We start from the raw sequence: 20705 nt of genomic DNA, 5'->3' as shown, positions 1-20705 counted from the left end.
CTATTAAAAAAATAGTTACATGTTCTGCAGTCTGCACTGCCCTGAAGGCGAACAAGAAGCATCTTTTTTAAAAGACATGCTGCATTGGACTCAGAAGGGTGCACCATCTGCTCTCTTCTCACTTAGCTTGTCCTCACATCCCTTAGCACTGTCAAAAAGCTATATTTCTATTGTGTAATTGTAGGGCCTGGCTCCAATATTGTTCTGAAGGTAAAACGTAGAGTGTAGACAAACACCTTACAAACTCCCTGTAGAATGAACCCCTGTTAACCTGTCGTTGGTAACACACTTCACCCTCAGAGATGGCATTGGGAATAACTCAAGGCCAGCCAGACAGGATGCTATAGCACCATAACACCTGTCACTACCAAAGCGGAATGGAGTAGCCATTTCTGTCCCTATTTCAACTTTATAGATGAATGGCTGCCTCTGTCGTTTGTCCCCATGGAAGTTGGTAGGGATGGAGGAAGTGAGGTGGGTTGTTAACTGCAGGGACAATCTGTATTCACTCCTTCGGGGCGGGGATCATTCTCCCCCCCCTCCCATTCCGATCACCCCACAATCTCAAAAAAACACCTGCGCCCATGGCGCTCCCATACAGTCCCATCCATCTCTGCCCACAACAACCCCATACTGTATGAGTGTACCCCCCCCCCCCATTCATCCATCCTTTAGAGTTTGCAGGCATATCACTCTGTCACACAGTTCCCCAACTTACTTACTGACCACCACAGTCACTCAATCACAGTCATTAAATCAGCCTGGCCAGACGCAATCCATTATGAAACGTTCTAATTACATAATATAACATTCACCCTAATGTTCCCGCTTGTTATTGTTCTATTATATGCAGATGTAATGTGGTGGAAATCTAATTCATAAGCAGCGGTGGTTAGAGCAGACTACTCCCATGGGGCATTGCAGCAGTCATAACCAGCATAAATAGCCACTAATTAACATGCAGATTGTGAGTTATTATCATTATGAACTATGGTGCTTTAATAAATGGAATGCATTACTCATTCAAAAGGCGTGTTAAAAGTTTACAGTCCGTAGGGGTAACAGGAAAGTGCAAAAAGGAATTAAGTATACTTTTGAGAAGAGCGTTTTCGGTTAAAAAGGGTCAACTTGAAGAAACATATCAAGTACCAAATAATAACACAATAATAAAAGTGACAGGTAGTTGATACAGGTCATTTAGATTTGAATAGTCCACAAAGGAATACATTTCTAGCAGAGTAGACCAAATAACTTCCACTAAGAGAATGTCAACTCCACCTCCTGCATTAAGTTGAAAAGAGCTACTGTATTCCACCAAGGGTTGTCCCTTAACACTTTTTTCAACTTCCATAGTAGAATCATAACGACCACTTCATCATACAAACAAGGTCTTCATGCAGCAGTAATGGTTTACAGAGTTGAGTTTGAATTGGGGGGAGGTTCAGAGCTGCTGTGTGAGTCTGTGTGGTTGATTGATTGGTTCTCCAGGCTGTGTTGGATGAGCCACAAGGAGCTCTCACGGTCATAGGTGGAGTATTCCATCACTAGTGGCATGGGCAGAGACTTGATGGAAAGACATCCATCTAATGTGGCACCTGCAATGTATTTATAATGTATGACTGCTACTTTAAATGCAGTACCACCATCAAGTTTATTTCTCCCATGACTGTGCAGAGGAAATTATACCAGGGACAAACTGGGAATATATCAGCCTTAAAGACAGGGAGACACATTGGTATTTGTTACAGAGCAAGAGGCTCTGTAAACAAGGCTTGGCTACAGATAGATGTAGGATCTTAATTTGATCCCTCTTATTGTTGAGAATTTTCCTGCACTGCAGGATATGCAAATAGTGTATTCAAGGTATAAAAATGCTTCAAAAGATTGTAATTTCCACTTTAAAATGTCCGACTTTATTTGAAAAATGAAAAATGTATCAACCCCTACAAAGAAATGCCCATTAGTTATAATCACCATAATGAATCACATTTCCTGTTGCTGCAGGATTATTATCATGCTGTAGCAAACTGTCTCCAATTAAGATCCTAGTAGTGTAGTAGTCTGGTTGAGTGAAGAGGCCTGGGAGACAAATGAAGGTCATGGGGATGAGGATGGAGGAGCAGATGGTTTCAGCCCACAACACTAACAACCACAATCTATCTGGCAGCTGTCAAATATAATACCTGACATACAGTAAATGGCTGTTATCATTACTTTTACATTTCAGTCATTCTAGCAGACGCTCTTATCCAGAGAGACTTAAAGTAGCGAGCGCATACATTTTCATACTTTCTTCATACTGGCCTCCAGTGGGAATCGAACCCACAACCCTGGAGTGGCAAGTGCTGTCAATGCCATTTGTATGCCTGTAGTGTGGGGTGTGGGCTCGTTGCTAAGGATGACTGACATAGATCCTTATGCTTGCTGGTTGCTAGGATGACTGACAGTTTCAATGTGATCCACTTTGCAAAATTGCATTGCTAGCACAACCACTCAAGGGTGTAACAATACAGAACACCTTGAGATTGCTCCAGCTCACTAACTAATATCTGATCACTAGACCATCAGATTCCACAAGCACACTCATCAATCCATTGACTATACCTGTCATATGGTATATGAACCGACAGGAGATGTTAGTGACTAGGGTCCTGTCTCCTCCCCTCTCATCCATCTCTCACTCTGCCCGACACCCACATAGGGCTGTGGTGGTCATGACATTTTGTCAGCCGGTTATTGTCATGCAAAAGTAGGGCTGGGCGATATGACCTAAAAATCTAATTTATTGGAAATTCACGATATATACAGTGCCTTCGGAAAGCATTCAGACCCCTTGACTTTTTTCCACAATCTGTTACGTTACAGCCTAATTCTGAAAATAATCCTCAGCAATCCACACACAATACCCCATGATGACAAAGCAAAAACAGGTTTTTATACATTTTTTGCAAATGCATTACAGATAAAAAACAGAAATACCTTATTTACATAAGTATTCAGACCCTTTGCTGTGAACTCGATATTGAGCTCAGGTGCATCCTGTTTCCATTGATCATCCTTGAGATGTTTCTACAACTTGATTGGAGTCCACCTGTGGTACATTCAATTGATTGGACATGATTTGGAAAAACCCACACCTGTCTATATAAGGTACCACAGTTGACAGTGCATGTCAGAGCAAAAACCAAGCTATGAGGTCGAAGGTATTGTCCGTAGAGCTCCAAGACAGGGTTGTGTCGAGGCACAGATCTGGGGAAGGGTACCAAAAGATGTCTGCAGCATTGAAGGTCCCCAAGAACACAGTTGCCTCCATCTTACTTAAATAGAATAAGTTTGGAACCAACAACACTCTTCCTAGAGCTGGCCGCCCAGCCAAACTGAGCAATCAGGGAGAAGGGTCTTGGTCAGTGAGGTGACCAAGAACCTGATGGTCACTCTGACAGAGCTCCAGAGTTCCTCTGTGGAGATGGGAGAACATTGCAGASGGACAACCATCTCTGCAGCACTCCACCAATCAGGCCTTTATKGTAGAGTGACCAGATGGATGCCACTCCTCAYTAAAAGGCACACGACAKCCCGCTTGGAGTTTGCCAAAAGGCACCTAAAGACTCTCAGACCATGAGAAACAAGATTCTCTGGTCTGATGAAACCAAGATTGAACTMTTTGGCCTGCATGCCAAGYGTCAWGTCTGGAGGAAACCTAGCACCATTCCTACGGTGAAGCATGGTGGTGGCAGCATCATGCTATGGGGATGTTTTTCACTGYCAGGGACTGGGAGACTAGTCAGGATCAAGGCAAMGATAAATAGAGCAAAGTACAGAGAGATCCTTGATGAAAACCTGCTCCAGAAYGCTCAGGACCTCAGACTGGGGAGAAGGTTCACCTTCCAACAGGACTACAACCCTAAGCTCACAGCCAAGACTTGAACCCAATCGAACATCTCTGGAGAGACCTGAAAATAGCTGTGCAGCAACGTTCCCCATCCAACCTGACAGAACTTGAGAGTATCTGCAGAGAAGAATGGGAGAAACTCCCCAAATACAGGTGTGCCAAGCTTGTAGCCTCCAGGCTGTAATCGCTGCCAAAGGTGCTTCAACAAAGTACAGAGTAAAGAATCTGAATACTTATGTAAATGTAATATTTCAGTTTTTATTTTTTTTATAAATTAGCAAACATTTCAAAAAACCTGTTTCTGCTTTTTCATTATGGGGTATTGTGTGTAGATTGATGAGGGGGGAAAACAATTGAATCAATTTTAGAATAAGGCTGTAACATAACAACAACAAAAATGTGGGAAAAGTCAAAGGATCTAAATCATTTCCAAAGGCACTGTACGTAAATGTAATATTTCATTTTTTATTATTTTTATAAATTAGCAAACATTTCTAAATACAAGCGTTGTTGAATAAGTAAAGGTAAAATACACTGCATTTCAAACAGTTTTTAACCTATCGGACTATTCTCAATGTAATCTTGTCTGTACTAATATGTCAAATTAGTTTCATGATCAAATGGGGAGGAACAGGGGCAGGGGAAAAATACATGTCACCTGTACGCACTCGAATTGCCGCGCGCTGGAGGCCGCACGCTTTTCCGGCGGTCTGTATTCCAATGACGCCTGGAAGGCTACTTTGGTTTTATAGTGGAGCTGTGCTTAATATGAGCAGCTGAGAAATAAACATAGGACCACTTATTTCACTCCATGCATCAACCACTGCTTGAGGAACATGCTCTCGTTGCGCGACAGGTGATATTCCGCCCAAACTCCGTATGCCATGGGCTCTCCAACACTGTTCCTGCAATTTGTTCGGGAACATCGATAGTAACATGTTTTCGCAACTAAACATATTTCCCTAAACTGTTGACAGACAGCACGCTCGAGAAAAGGAATAAGGGAGAGAGAGGAGGAGCGGGAAATGCATGGTGGTGAGATATTCTGTATAGCTAAAAGTAATGTGCCACCCAATTAATTATGAAAATATAAAGAAAATCCCTATTACTAGGCTATTCAAAATCAAATWCAAATTCACTATAATTGTAGGCTACCTSTAAGCCGTCCTGCACAATCAATGAACCAACAGCATTGCCTAGGGCTCTCTYCCATCATGGATAGACATTTTGGAGCGTAGCATAAGGTAACCAGAATGTATAAGGTAACCAGAATGACTCATGACTGCCGGTATGCTGGTAATATGGTCACAGCCCTACACCCCATTCGTCCAGGTCCCTGTCACTGTGTGAAGGTCACTGTTCTACTGTTACATTCCAGGAGGGGAGGGGCAGCCGGACTGACCATATGGAAGGAGAGGGGGAGGGAGGGGGGGGCATTGGATAAGGGGAGGGAAGAGACCAGAGAGAATGCAGATATAGGAGGACTAGGGTGAAATAGGAAATCAGTGTTTGTGACAGAGTATGTTGCTAACAATGCAGATGCACTATCTGACATGGCAAGCTGACTGTTCAATCTGTTTATGAAGCAGAACATCTATATGTTCCTGACATTATACAGTAGAGCACTAGCTCAGATACTAGCTCAGATCACTGCATCAAAGCCCACGCATTCAGATGTGCTGCCAGATGTGAGAGAAATAGAAAGAGAGAGACAGAGACAGARTGTGTGTATASTGTATGTGAGCGAGAGAGGGGGGGTGGCTGGGCCCTCACCTTACCTATCTAGATTGCTTTGGCTTTGTGAGGAAAACTGTGTGTGCCTGTCTGTGTCTGTATGGTAGGGTTTAGACACATAGCCCAAACAACAAACAACCACTCACACACACCCCATGACCATGTGACTGTTGTTTATCAGCTTGACCACCGTGACCATGGTGGTTGTCAAGGCCGGACTATTTACATCCTAACAGTTGTCTGTGACCCAACGTCAGGGTGCCCCCCCCCCCCCCCCCAGCCGCGCAATGAGGAACGTTAATGGGTTGGAGGAGAACAGATAATGGTCATGCGCCTCCTAAATTAAGACCCACCAGCCTCTCAGGGGGAGAGGTATGCTCCAGAAATAGGGAATGTAATGGAAAACTACAGTTGAAATCCGAAGTTTACATACACCTTACAGGCTGACTACACCGCTCGGCGTCCGGTGTAGTCAATTATTGCACCCACATGCTCGTGCGCGCCAACGAGCGTCTGCGTTGCCAAGGGCTAAAATAGAAATCAGTTCTATTTCTGACGCAGAGGGCGCTGCAAGTCCTGCCTCTCCCATCTCTCGTTGGTTTATAGAAGCAGGTACCCACGTGCATCTCCTCATTGGTTATACCCACGTGGGTGACTGAAAGACGAACGAGGTCAGTGGCGGTAATGCACCTAATTTATGAAAGTTGTCAATCACAATATAAAGTCAAGAGAAGAAAAAGCCTGGAAGGAAGAGAGATGAAGAAACGATTCGGTTGACCGTTTTATGTGTGGATTAATTGGCGAGTAGAGGACCTTGTGCATTTCAGGTAAATAACGACTCAATGTTTATATCCCAGGACAAATTAGCTAGCAACAGCAAGCTAGTATAATAGGACAAATTAGCTAGCAAGTGCAAACTAACTAGCTAAATTGCCATAAATATTTAATGCTTTTCGACCTGTACCCAAATTAATATAATTGGTTCAGAGTTTGTTTTTATATTTTAACCTGCATGTCGTGGGTCAGAAGTTTACATACACTCAATTAGTATTTGGTAGCATTGCCTTGAATTGTTGAACTTGGGTCAAACGTTTCGGGTAGCCTTCCACAAGCTTCCCACAATAAGTTGGGTGAAATTTTGGCCCATTCCTCCTGACAGAGCTGGTGTAACTGAGTCAGGTTTGTAGGCCTCCTTGCTCGCACATGCTTTTTCAGTTCTGCCCACACATTTTCTATAGGACTGAGGTCAGGGCTTTGTGATGGCCACTCCAATACCTTGACTTTGTTATCCTTAAGCCATTTTGCCACAACTTTGGAAGTATGCTTGGGGTCAATGTCCATTTGGAAGACCAATTTGCGACCAAGCTTTAACTTCCTGACGGATGTCTTAAGATGTTGCTTCAATATATCCACATTATTTTCCTCCCTCATGAAGCTATCTATTTTGTGTGCACCAGTCCCTCCTGCAGCAAAGCCCCCCACAACATGATGCTGCCACCCCCGTGCTTCACGGTTGAGATGGTGTTCTTCGGCTTGCAAGCGACCTCCTTTTTCCTCCAAACATAACGATGGTCACTATGGACAAACAGTTCTATTTTTGTTTCATCAGACCAGAGGACATTTCTCCAAAAAGTACGATCTTTGTCCCCATGTGCAGTTGCAAACCGTAGTCCGGCGTTTTTATGGCGGTTTTGGAGCAGTGGCTTCTTCCTTGCTGAGCGGCCTTTCAGGTTATGTTGATATAGGACTCGTTTTACTGTGGATATAGATACTTTTGCTGTTGTTCTGGRATTGATTTGCACTTTTCGCACCAAAGTATGTTCATCTCTAGGAGGCTGCTCGTATGAAGGCTGCTTGGTCCCATGGTGTTTATACTTGCGTACTATTGCTTGTACAGATGAACGTGGTACCTTCAGGCGTTTGGAAATGTCTCCCAAGGGTGAACCAGACTTGTGGAGGTCTACAATTTATTTTCTGAGGTCTTGGCTGATTTCATTAGATTTTCCCATGATGTCAAGCAAGGAGACACTGAGTTTGAAGGTAGGCCTTGAAATACATCCACAGGTACACCTCCAATAGACTCAAATGATGTCAATTAGCCTATTAGTAGCTTCTAAAGCCATGACATCGTTTTCTGGAAATGTCCAAGCTGTTTAAAGGCACTGTATGTAAACTTCTGACCCACTGGAATTGTGATACAGTGAATTATAAGTGAAATAATTATAAGTGAAATAATCAAATGATTTGTGTCATGCACAAAGTAGATGTCCTAACCRACTTGCCAAAACTATAGTTTGTTAACAAGAAATTTGTGGAGTGGTTGAAAAACGAGTTTTAATGACTCCAACCTAAGTGTATGTAAACTTCCGACTTCAACTGTAGCTGTTATAACACTGGGATGGTCAATAGCAGTAAATCTATGCAAATGTAATTTCTACAATGGGATATAGTAGACTTTGTCACATCCCACAGGTTTAATTAGGAATAGAGGCAGGATATTGAGAGAGAGAGAGAGAGAAGAAGAAATAAAATGACAGAGGGAAACACCAATGACCTAAACCCACTGATCCATCCCCTCCTGCCAGTGGCCAGTAATTAATGTGGAACTAACAGCGTTTTAGCAACAAGAAATCTTATTTAAATCTGTTCCTATAGACCCCCAGGAAGAATATGACATCTTTTAATTTTTTTTTACATTTTCTGACAAGCGAGCACTTATAGTATATGGTCATCTTCACGTTTTCGTTAATTCATAGAATGTTTGGGAATTACATATAGTAAGGCATTTGTGAAAATTCTATAGCAATATAGAGTGGGAAAGCGGCCGAGCGTTTGGACAATTAATAGACACTGCAGTAAATAAAACCTAATAAAAACATATGTCTTGTCCAGAACCGGAGTCTACGCAGACTGGTGCGGCATAGCCAATCAGAGCTACAGTAGGCCTATATGCAAATAAGCCATTTGCCACACGGGCCTGCCATCATTCACTTTGAACTGAACTGAACTGTTTACAGGCAGCAGCAACAGCGTGACTTTAGATCATTAGAACACATTCGCCAAAAGCCACAAAATACACCTGAATCGATTCCTGCAAATATGTAAACACCACGGGAGTCCTCTTACATTTGGGAACTTCACAGTCCTATTGATCAAACAACCATGGAAAGGTAGGCTATCCCTCCCTCGGATGCCAATGCACATCAACAATAACAAGATTAACAACTAATGCTAGCCAGAGCAAGATAAGCTAAAAATCTAACAAGGGAACATTAGATAAACACTCTCAAACTCTTTCAGCTAGTTGGCCGTCAAAATTGCACTGAAACGATGGGGAATAGTAGCCTGCTCGTCCTTCTGCATCTTGCCTGCCAATGTATGTTTGTCCCAACCCACGTGTTGACAAATGAATGGGAATTTGCCTGCCTCCATTTGATTGATGCCAAATACATTTCATTGACAGCTAAGAGACTAACTGTGGATAACAGTCATTCCAGTTCAGCATAGCTAACGAGCTAGCAAAGTGATTCACGTTTCTTGCTAGCTAACCAAATGACACCTGAATCTCTAGCTGTAGCCAGTAAAAAATGATATGAGTTCATTATGATAGCCACATTAGCAGCTAATCATCATTTCATTTTTTGGGGGGTAAATACAGGCAAATATATTGATAAAAGTCACCTTGTCCTAGAGAGATTTATACGGTTATCATGCCAGGGTAAGCCTATTGGAAACACAGCCCTTATTTTAAGTGTTTCTAAAATCCTCTATGGGAAAAATGTATGGCAAAAAAAACCCTGATTGGAACCATTTCCTTGTTTGACTGCTAGGGTTTATGGTTATAATGACTCATACTGTGGTACTCTATTGCAAAATAAACATCAATTCCGTTCTACTTAACTCGGTGTCTCTCATATACACCAATGCAATAGAAGCTGGGTCTGGGCTACTTAGTTCATTGACATTCATTTTCAATACACTCCTCACTCGTACCTCTTCTCCTCTTATTCTATCCCTCCTTCCATCTATATACTTAACATTCTGTTTATTGTACCTGAAGGAGACGCATGGTGGATTTACGAGAGGTCAGAGTTATAGATTCAGAGTGATGGATTTAGATGTTATTGATTCATTGATTTTTCAATGTTAATATTAATTAATATTAAAATCCACAGTTTTGGTGTTGATCTTMCTAACAGAAACATATAAGAAAACAAGAAAAATGAAAACTTTGATKTAGCCTGTTTTTTTTATAAAGGGAAGCACATTGCCATTCCCTGTCCTAGATTTGCTCAGTGAAAGCTATTGTCAGACATAGCAGTGTTACGTAAAAGTATTGCCTTGCAAAGCGCCTGTTTAATAATGAACCCTGAATGACAGAGGCGCTTTACTCCTAATGTAATCACGCTGACAGCCTCCTTCAAGATGGCAATGATTACATTTTAGAGAGAACGGCAAAAACACAGCRCTCAAGGAGACTGGGACAATCCCTCTCTTAATCTRAGAACAATGTTAATTGTAGAGACTAGAGTGTGGTGATTAGGAATACAGCCAAATAGTCAGATGTTTTGTGTTTAATCACTAACAGGCCAACCCACACTGATCACATTACACACATTACGTGGTTACCATAGCTCCCAAAGATAGTTATTTATTTCAAGTTATTTTTGCTATAGAGTTGAATCAATGTTATGTTTTGCTAGCACAAATACGGTTCAGTACAGTAAGCCTCATTCCTCCCAATGGACAGAGATAGAACGGCAACCCTCACGCCGTAGACAGATTGGCATTAGGACTGATGATCAAAGGAGAGATCCCAAGAGCTAAATGAGTTATTGAAGAGAAGGTGTAAGATTGATCGCCTGGGTGACTGAGGAGAGAACTGGCCACCATTTTGGCTCCACAGAGACCAATCAACAGCACCATCAAGACAAACAAATGACGTGTCCTGTCTACCGTAAATCAGGTTCTGAGTTATCACAAATGTTTTTCTTTTTTTTCTCCTGGCGTGCGTGTACACATGTGCGCATGTGTGTGTGCATGTCCACTTGTCTCTTACCTGATTACAGGTGCCTATGTCCACTCCCCCCTTTAGGTACTCCAGAACCTTGTCGATGTTCCCCGCCCTTGCCGCTCGYAAGAAGCTGGTGTTGCTGTCCGACTGGAGAAGAACAAACAGAATAAAAAATACGTTAGAACAATGTTAGAACCCATTGAGAACAACGTTGGCACAACTTAACCGCTGTTTTAAACTGCTTTGAAATAGGTCCGTTTTTTTATTACTTCTAGAATAGATTGAGTTACAGCTTAGCATACAGCACTCTACCACTTGTTTGAGGGGTGAGACACACTTTAATGCCAAGTATGCCAGCCTGCACAGGCAACACTACAGCCCCTGAGACTCAAAGACAAACACTCATTAGAAGTCCCTACGGAGCCTGGTGGCAGTGTCACTCATTTTCTGCAGTCATCAACACCTGCACTGAATCAGCATTTTCCAATCCGAGTGAAATAGTGTATAATGATACACACAGGAATACAACTGATGGACATGTCTTCTACTTTTATCCACTGAGGCAGACTAAGCTGGAGATGGACCAAAACTTTAGATCGTAKCGGCAGTGAGTCTGCATTTCCCCTCTCGTTCCCAAAACACACCCTGGCACACACATACAGACACAGAACTGCAGAACCACAGCCTCCTCTCTCCTCTGTGAGGAGGAGGTAGAATGTAGTCCCTAAAGTAGTACTGCTCCCTGACAACCAGCCTGTGCTGGTAACTGGGCACCTGATTGAAGTAGCGTTGTGGCTAGCCAGGCTAGCTATCTCCCAGAGACACTCAGTGAGGGAGACAGGGCCAGAGATGGCTCCAGCACGCAGCACAGCTCAGCCCAAACCCAGACCGCGGATATGCCCACTCCTCTGACCCATTCTGTCACTCATTCACTTACACCGCTGTACAGAGACTCCGGACCCAGAGTTAATACATACTCTGGACTGTAACACAAACTCTGAGCTGTTCATGGTTTAAAACACACTCAAATCTGTAAATGTGGGGAGTACTTTACACTGTATAATGAGAGGGCCGATACGAAAAGGACAGTGAGAGGAGCTCCACTATTATGACTGACTGTATCTGATGTACAGTCAGTCATAGCCTATGTTATACCTACCTGCATAAGTGAATGCATACGTATGAAGAACGACCGTGCCCCCAGCTACTGATCAATGCTTCACAACGTATCTAAAGGCAGTAATGAGAGACACATTGCGATGATTTGTCCTGGTTTAACCYGCGGCAGCGGTTCTGTGTGTGGATGCTGCAGAGAACTGCACTGCATCATTCAGACCGGACACAACAATACGCAGCACAACCAAACAGGAGCTAAACCGTGAGACTGAGCAACAGGATGGCGAGTTGAGCTCTGTTAGCTGAGTGAATACATATATATATATATGACAGTACTRGTCAAACGTTTGGACACACCTACTCATTCAAGGGTTTTTCTTTACTTTTACTATTTTCTACATTGTAGAATAAGAGTGAAGACTTCAAAACTATTAAATAACACAAATGGAATCTTGTAGTAACCAAGAAAGTGTTAAACAAATCAAAATATATTTTATATTTGAGATTCTTCAAACAAGCCACGTTCTGCCTTGATGAAAGTTTTGCACACTCTTGGTATTCCCTCAACCAGCTTCACCTGGAATGCTTTTCCTACAGTCTTGAAGGAGTTCCCACATATGTTGAGCACTTGTTGGCTGCTTTTTCTTCACTCTACGGTCCAAGTCATCCTAAATCATTAATGGGGTTGAGGTCAGGTGATTGTGGAGGCCAGGTCATCTGATGAAGCACTCCATCACTCTCCTTCTTGCTCAAATAGCCCTTACACAGCCTGGAGGTGTATTGGGTCATTGTCCTGTTGAAAAATAAATGATAGTCCCACTAAGCGCAAACCAGATGTGATGGCATATCACTCCAGAATGCTGTGGTAGCCATGCTGGTTAAGTGTGCCTTGAATTCTAAATAAATCACTGACAGTGTCACCAGCACCCCCACACCATCACACCTCTTCCTCCATACTTCATGGTGAGAACCACACATGCGGAGATCATTCATTCACCTACTCTGTGTCTCACAAAGACAAGGCGATTGGAACCAAAAATCTCCAATTTGGACTCATCAGACCAAAGGACAGATTTCCACTGGTCTAATGTCCATTGCTTGTGTTTCTTGGCCCAAGCAATTCTCTTCTTCTTATTGGTGTCCTTTAGTAGTGGTTTCTTTAGAGCAATTCGACCATGAAGGCCTGATTCACGCAGTCTCCTCCTAACAGTTGATGTTGAGATGTGTCTGTTACTTGAACTCTGTGAAGCATTTATTTGGGCTGCAATTTCTGAGGYTGGTAACTCTAATGAACTCATCCTCGTCAGCAGAGGTAACTCTGGGTCTTCCTTTCCTGTGGCGGTCCTCATGAGAGACAGTTTCATCATAGCACTTGATGGTTTTTGCGACTGCACTTTAAATTTTCCGTATTGACTGACCTTCATGTCCTAAAGTAATGATGGACTGTCGTTTCTCTTTGATTATTTGAGCTGCACATAATATGGACTTGGTCTTTTACCAAATAGGCCTATCTTCTGTATACCACCATACCTTGTCACAACACAACTGATTGGCTCAAACGCATTAAGAAGGAAAGATACTCCACAAATTAACTTTTAACAAGGCACACCTGTTAATTGAAATGCATTCCAGGTGACTACGTCATGAAGCTGGTTGACAGAATGCCAAGAGTGTGCAAAGCTGTCATCAAGGCAAATTGTGGCAACTTTGAAAATTCTCAAATCTGAAATATATTTTGATTTGTTTAACACTTTCTTGGTTACTACATGATTCCATATGTGTTATTTCATAGTTCTGATGCATTCACTATTATTCTACAATTGAGAAAATAGTAAAAAATGAGGAAAATTAGTAGATGTGTCCAAACATTTGACTGGTACTGTATATAGTGATACAAGCCTACTTCAGCTGTCTGTAAGTGTGTCTCACACCTCCAATGAGACTGATACCTTATCCCAGACTGATGGGGGGGCGGGGGGGGGGCGGTGTCTTCTCTTGGGTCCTCTTGCAGACAGCTTCCAGAATGATTTCTCTTAGGGAGGATATCTCTGCTCTATATATCTGACAGACGGAGAGTCCAAGAGGAACAGCTTGTGGGTTGTCCAGCCAGCCCACAGGGTGGAATGTTAGGATGATATTGTTACACCAACCAATTCCTTTAATAATCAATCTCTCTGTTCAACCTTGCATGCCTAAAAGAGCAGCATTAACAGCTCACCTAAGGGAACCACTTCAAATAGTAAAGAAGCTAATGAATAGCAGCCATTTTGTTTTTAGGAATCATATTTCAACCATTTTTTGCTGAATAATGTTTCTCTGTACAAACCACATATGAAATCAGAGAAGGGGAAGTGTGGTCATCTCAAAGCCACAATAGGTCACTGTGCACGTGTATACTGACTGAAAGACAGTGTCAGAATTGTCTCAGCTACAATTATACAATGGTCATTAGCCTACAGAACAGGAGGGTAGAAAAGCCAGATAAACCCCAGTCAGATTCCTAGCTGCCCCGGAGTCACATTATGCAAGGCAGAGAGGGCTGGAGAGATGAGAATGAATTAAGAAAAAGAGAGGGTGTTTTATGGCTTTTTGCGGGTGAATGAACACTCCTACGTGGAGTCGTTGATATATTCAAGGAGAGAGAGAGAGTAGAGTAGACGAGACGGAGAGAGAGAGTAGTAGAGAGAGAGGAGCAGGAGGAGAGAGAGAGAGACGAAGTGAGAGAGAGAAGGAGTATCAGTAAGAGCGAGAGAGAGAGAGAGAGAGAGAGAGAGGGAAAAAAAAAAAAAAAAAGAAAGATAAAAGAAGAGAGACGAGAAGAGGATAGACCCCTGAGCAGCTGAGAAAGAGAAGGAGAAAGATGGGAAGACAGATGAGGACATTCCACAGATCAGATATGAAGCAGTGCCTTTTTGTATTCTGTGTTCATTCATAAGCCGATTCTCTTACAGAGGACAAAATGAAACAATTCTTACTGTGTGTTACCCTTGATTAATAATTCAAACGCAGCAGGTTCATACAGGAAACACGAGTGTCGCATCAGCTGATATTGCCTCCAATTAGATTCATCACACTACCTTAATATGGAGGTATATTAGTCGACCAGGTTGCACACACATTCCCCTGATGATGGTCCTTGCTATCCGGAATCCTTGAGACGTCCAACTCTGACGTCACCCCATTGAAGTTGACATTTAAAATGGTTAMGGTATGGGTTAAGTTTAGGGTTAGGGTAGGGGYAKCCCAAGGATCCCRGATAGCACTAACCATTCTCTGATGGCTGGCGTGCGTAAGGTACAGTATGTGCTGATGTTCTTGGTGACATGCTATGCTGTGACATGCGTTACTCGCTATGCATGTCTCCTTCCTGCTTTCCCACCACCCACCCCAGCCKCCACCTGTTTGGSCTCTGCTTTGTTTCAGTCAGGGGGATCGGTATAGCATTCCTTGTTCTCTGTCTGTAATTATTATATCCTACATGATGTATGCTCTGACAGTGWGGAGCAAATCCTTCGACCTTAAAGGGCAATTCCATCACTTTTCAAACTCATTTTCATTATCTCCAGCACACCCGTGTCTATGTGATAACGGCACATTTCTACGAATTGTAGAAGAAAAAAATATGAAGTTAAAAAGTTCTACCCGACGACCTCATCAAAAGTTTATTTTTATTTTTTATTTTTAAGTGATTTTCAAACACTATGAGATTTGCGGTGTCGTGGGAGCAAGGAAATACCCTCCCTCTGGCTAGGAACTAGTTGCAGGGTTTGAAAAAAAAAATCTCCTTTTCTTTCACTTTTAATCCTACCTCATGATGTCACCGAGAAGCATTTTCTATGACCTTCTAATCTTTTTAACCACAGATCATAGAAATGTTTTCACATACAGTATGTAGATACTGGTTTTGGGTGCTGGAAATAATAAATAGGAGGTTGAAAAGTGGCATAATTGCACTTTTTTAAACATTATCTAATGTCGTCTAGCCAGTAGGCCTATGCTTTAGTCTAGATGTCCACAGTACCATTTGTACTATTTTCTAAATTGTAGAATAATAGTGAAGACATCAAAACTATGAAATAACACATATGGAATCATATAGTAACCAAAAAAGTGTTAAACAAATCAAAATATATTTTATATTTGAGATTCTTCAAAGTAGCCAACCTTTGCCATGATGACAGCTTTGCACACTCTTGGCATTCTCTCAACCAGCTTCACCTGGAATGCTTTTCCAACAGTCTTGAAGGAGTGCTGAGCACTTGTTGGCTGCTTTTTCTTCACTCTGCGGTCCAACTCATCCTAAACCATCTCAATTCGGTTGAGGTTGGGTGATTATGGAGGCCAGGTCATTTGATGCAGGACTCCATTACTCTCCTTGGTCAAAAAGCCCTCACACAGGTGTGTTTTGGGTCATTGTCCTGTTGAAAAACAAATGATAGTCCCACTAAGCTCAAACCAGATGGGATGGCGTATCGCTGCAAAATTCTGTGGTAGCCATGCTGGTTAAGTATGCCTTGAATTTTAAATAAATCACTGACAGTGTCACCTGCAAAGCACCCCCACACCATCACACCTCCTCCTCCATGGCTTGGCAGTTGGAACCAAAAATCGCACATTTGGACTCATCAGACCAAAGGACAGATTTACAACAGTCTAATTGCTTGTGTTTCTTGGCCCAAGCAAGTCTCTTCTTCTTATTGGTGTCCTATAGTAGTGGTTTCTTTGCAGCAATTCGACCATGAAGACCTGATTCACGCAGTCTCCTCTGAACAGTTGATGTTGAGATGTGTCTGTTACATAAAATCAGTGAAGCATATATTTGGGCTGCAATTTCTGAAGCTGGTAACTCTAATGAACTTATCCTCTGCAGCAGAGGTAACTCTGGGTCTTCCTTTCCTGTGGCGGTCCTCATGAGAGACAGTTTCATCATAGCGCTTGATGGTTTTTGCGACTGCACTTGAAGAAACTTTCAAAGTTCTTGAAATGTTCCGTATTGACTGACCTTCATGTCTTAAAGTAATGATGACCTTGTTCGTTGCTCTTGGATTATTTGAGCTGTTCTTGCCATACATATGGACTTGGTCTTTGTATCCAAATCTAGGCCTATTCCTTCTGTATACCACACCTACCTTCGTCACAACCACAACTGATTGTGTTCCAAACGCATAGAAGGAATTACATCAACAAATTACAAGCCCACACCTGTCTAATTGAAATGCATTCCAGGCTGACTACCTATGAACGCTGGTGGAAGAATGCCAACGCAGTGATGCAAAGCTGTCATCAAACGCCCAAGGTGGCTACTTTGAGAACTCTCCAAATATCAACAATATATATTGTTTTCTAACCTTTTTGTGTTACTACCTGATTTCATATGTGTTATTTCATAGTTTTCGATGTCTTCACTATATGTCTACAAATGTAGAAATAGTACAAATAAAGAAAAACCTGTAAGGAGATTTGTGTCCCAAACTTTTGACTTGTACTGTTTATATCACTGGCGAATTCTCAAACCGAAACCCCCGCCCCGGGAAAGCCGGTGAACATTTTTTCCCCCCCAACTTTTTTTTAACCGGGTACCCGGGGGGAAACCCATTGTCATTTCAGCTTCAAAAGCCTCCCTAAACTGAGATTGCATAAAACAAAAATGTACACAGAGTAGAATGTGTGTGGAGAATTTACAGTATAAATAAAGTAAATATTATATCCCAAGACGACCGTCCAACGACCAATGCTGTTGGAAACATCCTCGGCCCTCCCAGTTACCATGGAGACAAGCGGCCCTGCCTCTCTTGGTAACCATGACAACTGTTTTCTCTCTCTCTCTCTCTCTCTCTCTCTATTTCTCTCTCTGGGGTGCGGTGTAACCTAAGAGTTCACACATAGCTCATTTAACTACTTTATTTTACCATAAGAGCCATTTTTCAGGCTTGTATAATGTGGCAAACTCACTCAACATTACACCAGTGCTGATAGGGGAAGTACAGGCTTGTAACAAGCTCAGCAACCTCATGTGTGATACAAACGTACCTAGGCACTAACCTAACCTGGTCCCCTCTACCAAAGATAGAACATCTCAGCCGTGTGTGTGTGTGTGTGTCACCACACTGCCCTAAGCCACAACCACCACAGCCGTAAAAAAATAACTCCTAACATGCATCACGTGCTCCACAGGCTCTTACAGGAACATTATCATTCTCACACATACACGGAAACACACACACCACACACACGCACGCACATACACAAACACGCACACACACTGTGACGCAAGCTTATTCACAGATAAGGCAACTGTACCCTTGTCTTTTGCTGGTGTACAAAATCCCACACTCCAATGGAACAACACCTTCTATTCTTGGACATCATGACAGCCTATCATATCAACAGACAACAGTGTTTACTGGGTATCTGTTGTACACAGCAACCATGTCACACCACTGGTACCTAGGACTAAGAGACTGGCGTCAATGTTAACATTTCCTTCATTAACGCCAGGTTCGCCAACTGTGTGTGTGCCTTGTGTGCGTTCGTGTGGGCATGCATGTGTGTGTGTATTTTACATGAAACCCTCATTTGGGCTGCCTGGCATGCATAGACACTATATGCGCAGACATACTGTAATTACAGTATGTGATGATTACTATGTCATCACATTCAACTGGACTGCAGTATCCATGGAACCTTGATCGTTAMCACCACATACCYCGAGTTCAGCTTTTAATACCCTATRATTATCGSWAACCATCGGACTTCATCACACATGAGGCTTCCAAATGGAATTCTATCGAACCTCATTCGACTCAATGAAAAACAAGGAAACATTCAATAGGAAGCTGTAGATTATGATAACATGAACTCACAACATATTCAAAGGCTTCAAGATCAAGGTGGCATAATGGAAGCATGCGGTTTGATGTATTGGCTAGGATCTCCTCTCTTCTGTAATTGTTTCTGCATGCTGTGGGATGTTACCTCCTCGTGATTGGTTCATCCTGGGAGCCCCCCTCATTAGAAATCAGTGTCATCAACATCAGCTGGGCCAAACATTTCTGGGCCAATGCCAAAACAGGATATAGCTGGCCGCCAGAGCATCCTGGCCAACCACGGCTCTCCCTGAGGACTCATTCGCATATAGTAAATCAGCACTAGGCCCAGCTTCGTTAGGGACACTAAATTTAGACCTACTCTAAATTCACCAGTAGAGGCTAATGCTTTCACTGAGGCTTGACAGATGGAGGCAAGATAGTGTGTGTTGCTGACCGAGAAAACCATGAAAAATATTGTAGAGGAGGGTAAACAACATACAATATTTTATTAAAAGCACAAGGATGCTGTATTGTCCTTGCAGGGCTAACAAAGCCTTGCTATATGCCACTGAAGGATAACCTATAAACCACATCTTCTGATTTAAAATGTCATATTGCTAGCTATTTCAAKGCTAAAACACTTTATACAGACGGTGTGAAGAGCAGAAAAAAACCCAAATAAAACATGTTTTTTCACTAGGGATATGTGCTTAGATTCATTCAATCAATAAAGAGAATGTGTACTAGAGTTTCCACAGTCCACTTAGTGACAAAGAGCGCGAGAGCTAACTGTCAGGGGTGAAAGGTCAGGGGTCAAGTTGAAGGCATAGGTCGTGTCCCCCTGCGCAGACGTTGCATGCATCAACCAATGGTTGCGTGCCATGTCATCAACTGTGCCRTCGGGCACCAGATTGCTATAACATATGTGGTTAGCTGATACATAAAATACCTATCCAGGCATTGTAAGATCTGGCATGCGCTAGCAACACGACCCTGCTCTTAGCTAACACCACCCACTGTTTAAAATAGTCCATGTTCTCAAAAACAGTAGGCGTCCTCAGAGAGAGCAGACCTTTAGCTGTCAGCGTGGTTAACTATAACAGGAACACTCTGAAGGAGTACAAACACACACTCACACACGCCAAACACAGACATACTACACACACATCACTGTCTTTCTGGGCGTTTAAAATGCGTTTAAAATGAATTTGTATTCCAATGCAGCATTAAAAAATGGCTGCTAATGAAAGTGGCCCCAGGGGATGATAAATGGGCCCTCTGGAGATTAGGGCCCCTGATAAAACACACACAATGTGCGTACTATACACAAACTTGCACAAATACGCCAGGCTACACTCTACAAGGGTTGTGCCGAGTAGTCGGTCAAAACAAGTATCGTAACGGATATGGGCAATTTTCTGGATACAATTATGATCCAAGCATCTTTCTCATGTCAGTCAGTGACAGAGTTTCTAAACCATACGGTACTGCCGTTGAGTCAGTCATGTGAGCGGTCTAAATACCTCAACTGGCTAGTTTGCCTGTCTGTAAAGAAAAAGGGTGGGCTGTACGTTGATCCTGTTGCTCTGATTGGATAGAGTGAAGCTTTATTTCTCATAATTTCACCCGTTCACTTTTCCTTGCATGTTTTCAGTCTGATCATTTAGATTGCTACTGCCTGCTACTACAATAAATCACATGTCGAGGACGTTTGCTATCAAGCTGTCAATGTGCATTATATCTAACAAGTGTGGCAAGTGTAGGGAAAAATATGAAATGCTAATGTACATTCTGAGTGAGTGACAGCAAACTGCCCACTGCAAGTTGAGGACACACAGACACAGGCACAATGCATTGGGGCAGGTAGCGTTCTCCTGGCATCCGCCAAACCCAGATTTATCCGTCAGACTGCCAGATGGTGAAGTGTGATTCATCACTCCAGAAAACGCATTTCCACTGATCCAGACTCCAATGGCGGCGAGCTTTACACCACTCCAGCTGACGCTTGGCATTGCACATGGGGATCTTGTGTGCGGCTGCTCGGCCATGGGAACCCATTTTATGAAGCTCCTGACGAACAGTTCTTGTGCTGACGTTAATACCAGAGGCAGTTTGGAACTCGGGAGTGAGTGTTGCAACT

General features: G+C 42.7%; 1 protein-coding gene across 1 annotated transcript in view; it reads right to left on the bottom strand.

Annotated features, from left to right (window-relative positions):
* The window catches only part of ank2b (ankyrin 2b, neuronal), a 134412-nt gene that overhangs the window by 90246 nt on the left and 23461 nt on the right, over positions 1 to 20705 (bottom strand). The window contains exon 2 of the mRNA XM_070437908.1: positions 10686 to 10787. Within this exon, the coding sequence (XP_070294009.1) occupies positions 10686 to 10787 (102 nt within the window). The remainder of the gene's footprint in view (positions 1 to 10685; positions 10788 to 20705) is intronic.

Source organism: Salvelinus sp. IW2-2015, linkage group LG37 (assembly GCF_002910315.2).
Source record: "Salvelinus sp. IW2-2015 linkage group LG37, ASM291031v2, whole genome shotgun sequence".
Taxonomy (NCBI): domain Eukaryota; kingdom Metazoa; phylum Chordata; class Actinopteri; order Salmoniformes; family Salmonidae; genus Salvelinus; species Salvelinus sp. IW2-2015.
Note: the sequence above shows the minus strand (reverse complement) of the source record. Positions and strands in the feature narration are given on the sequence as shown.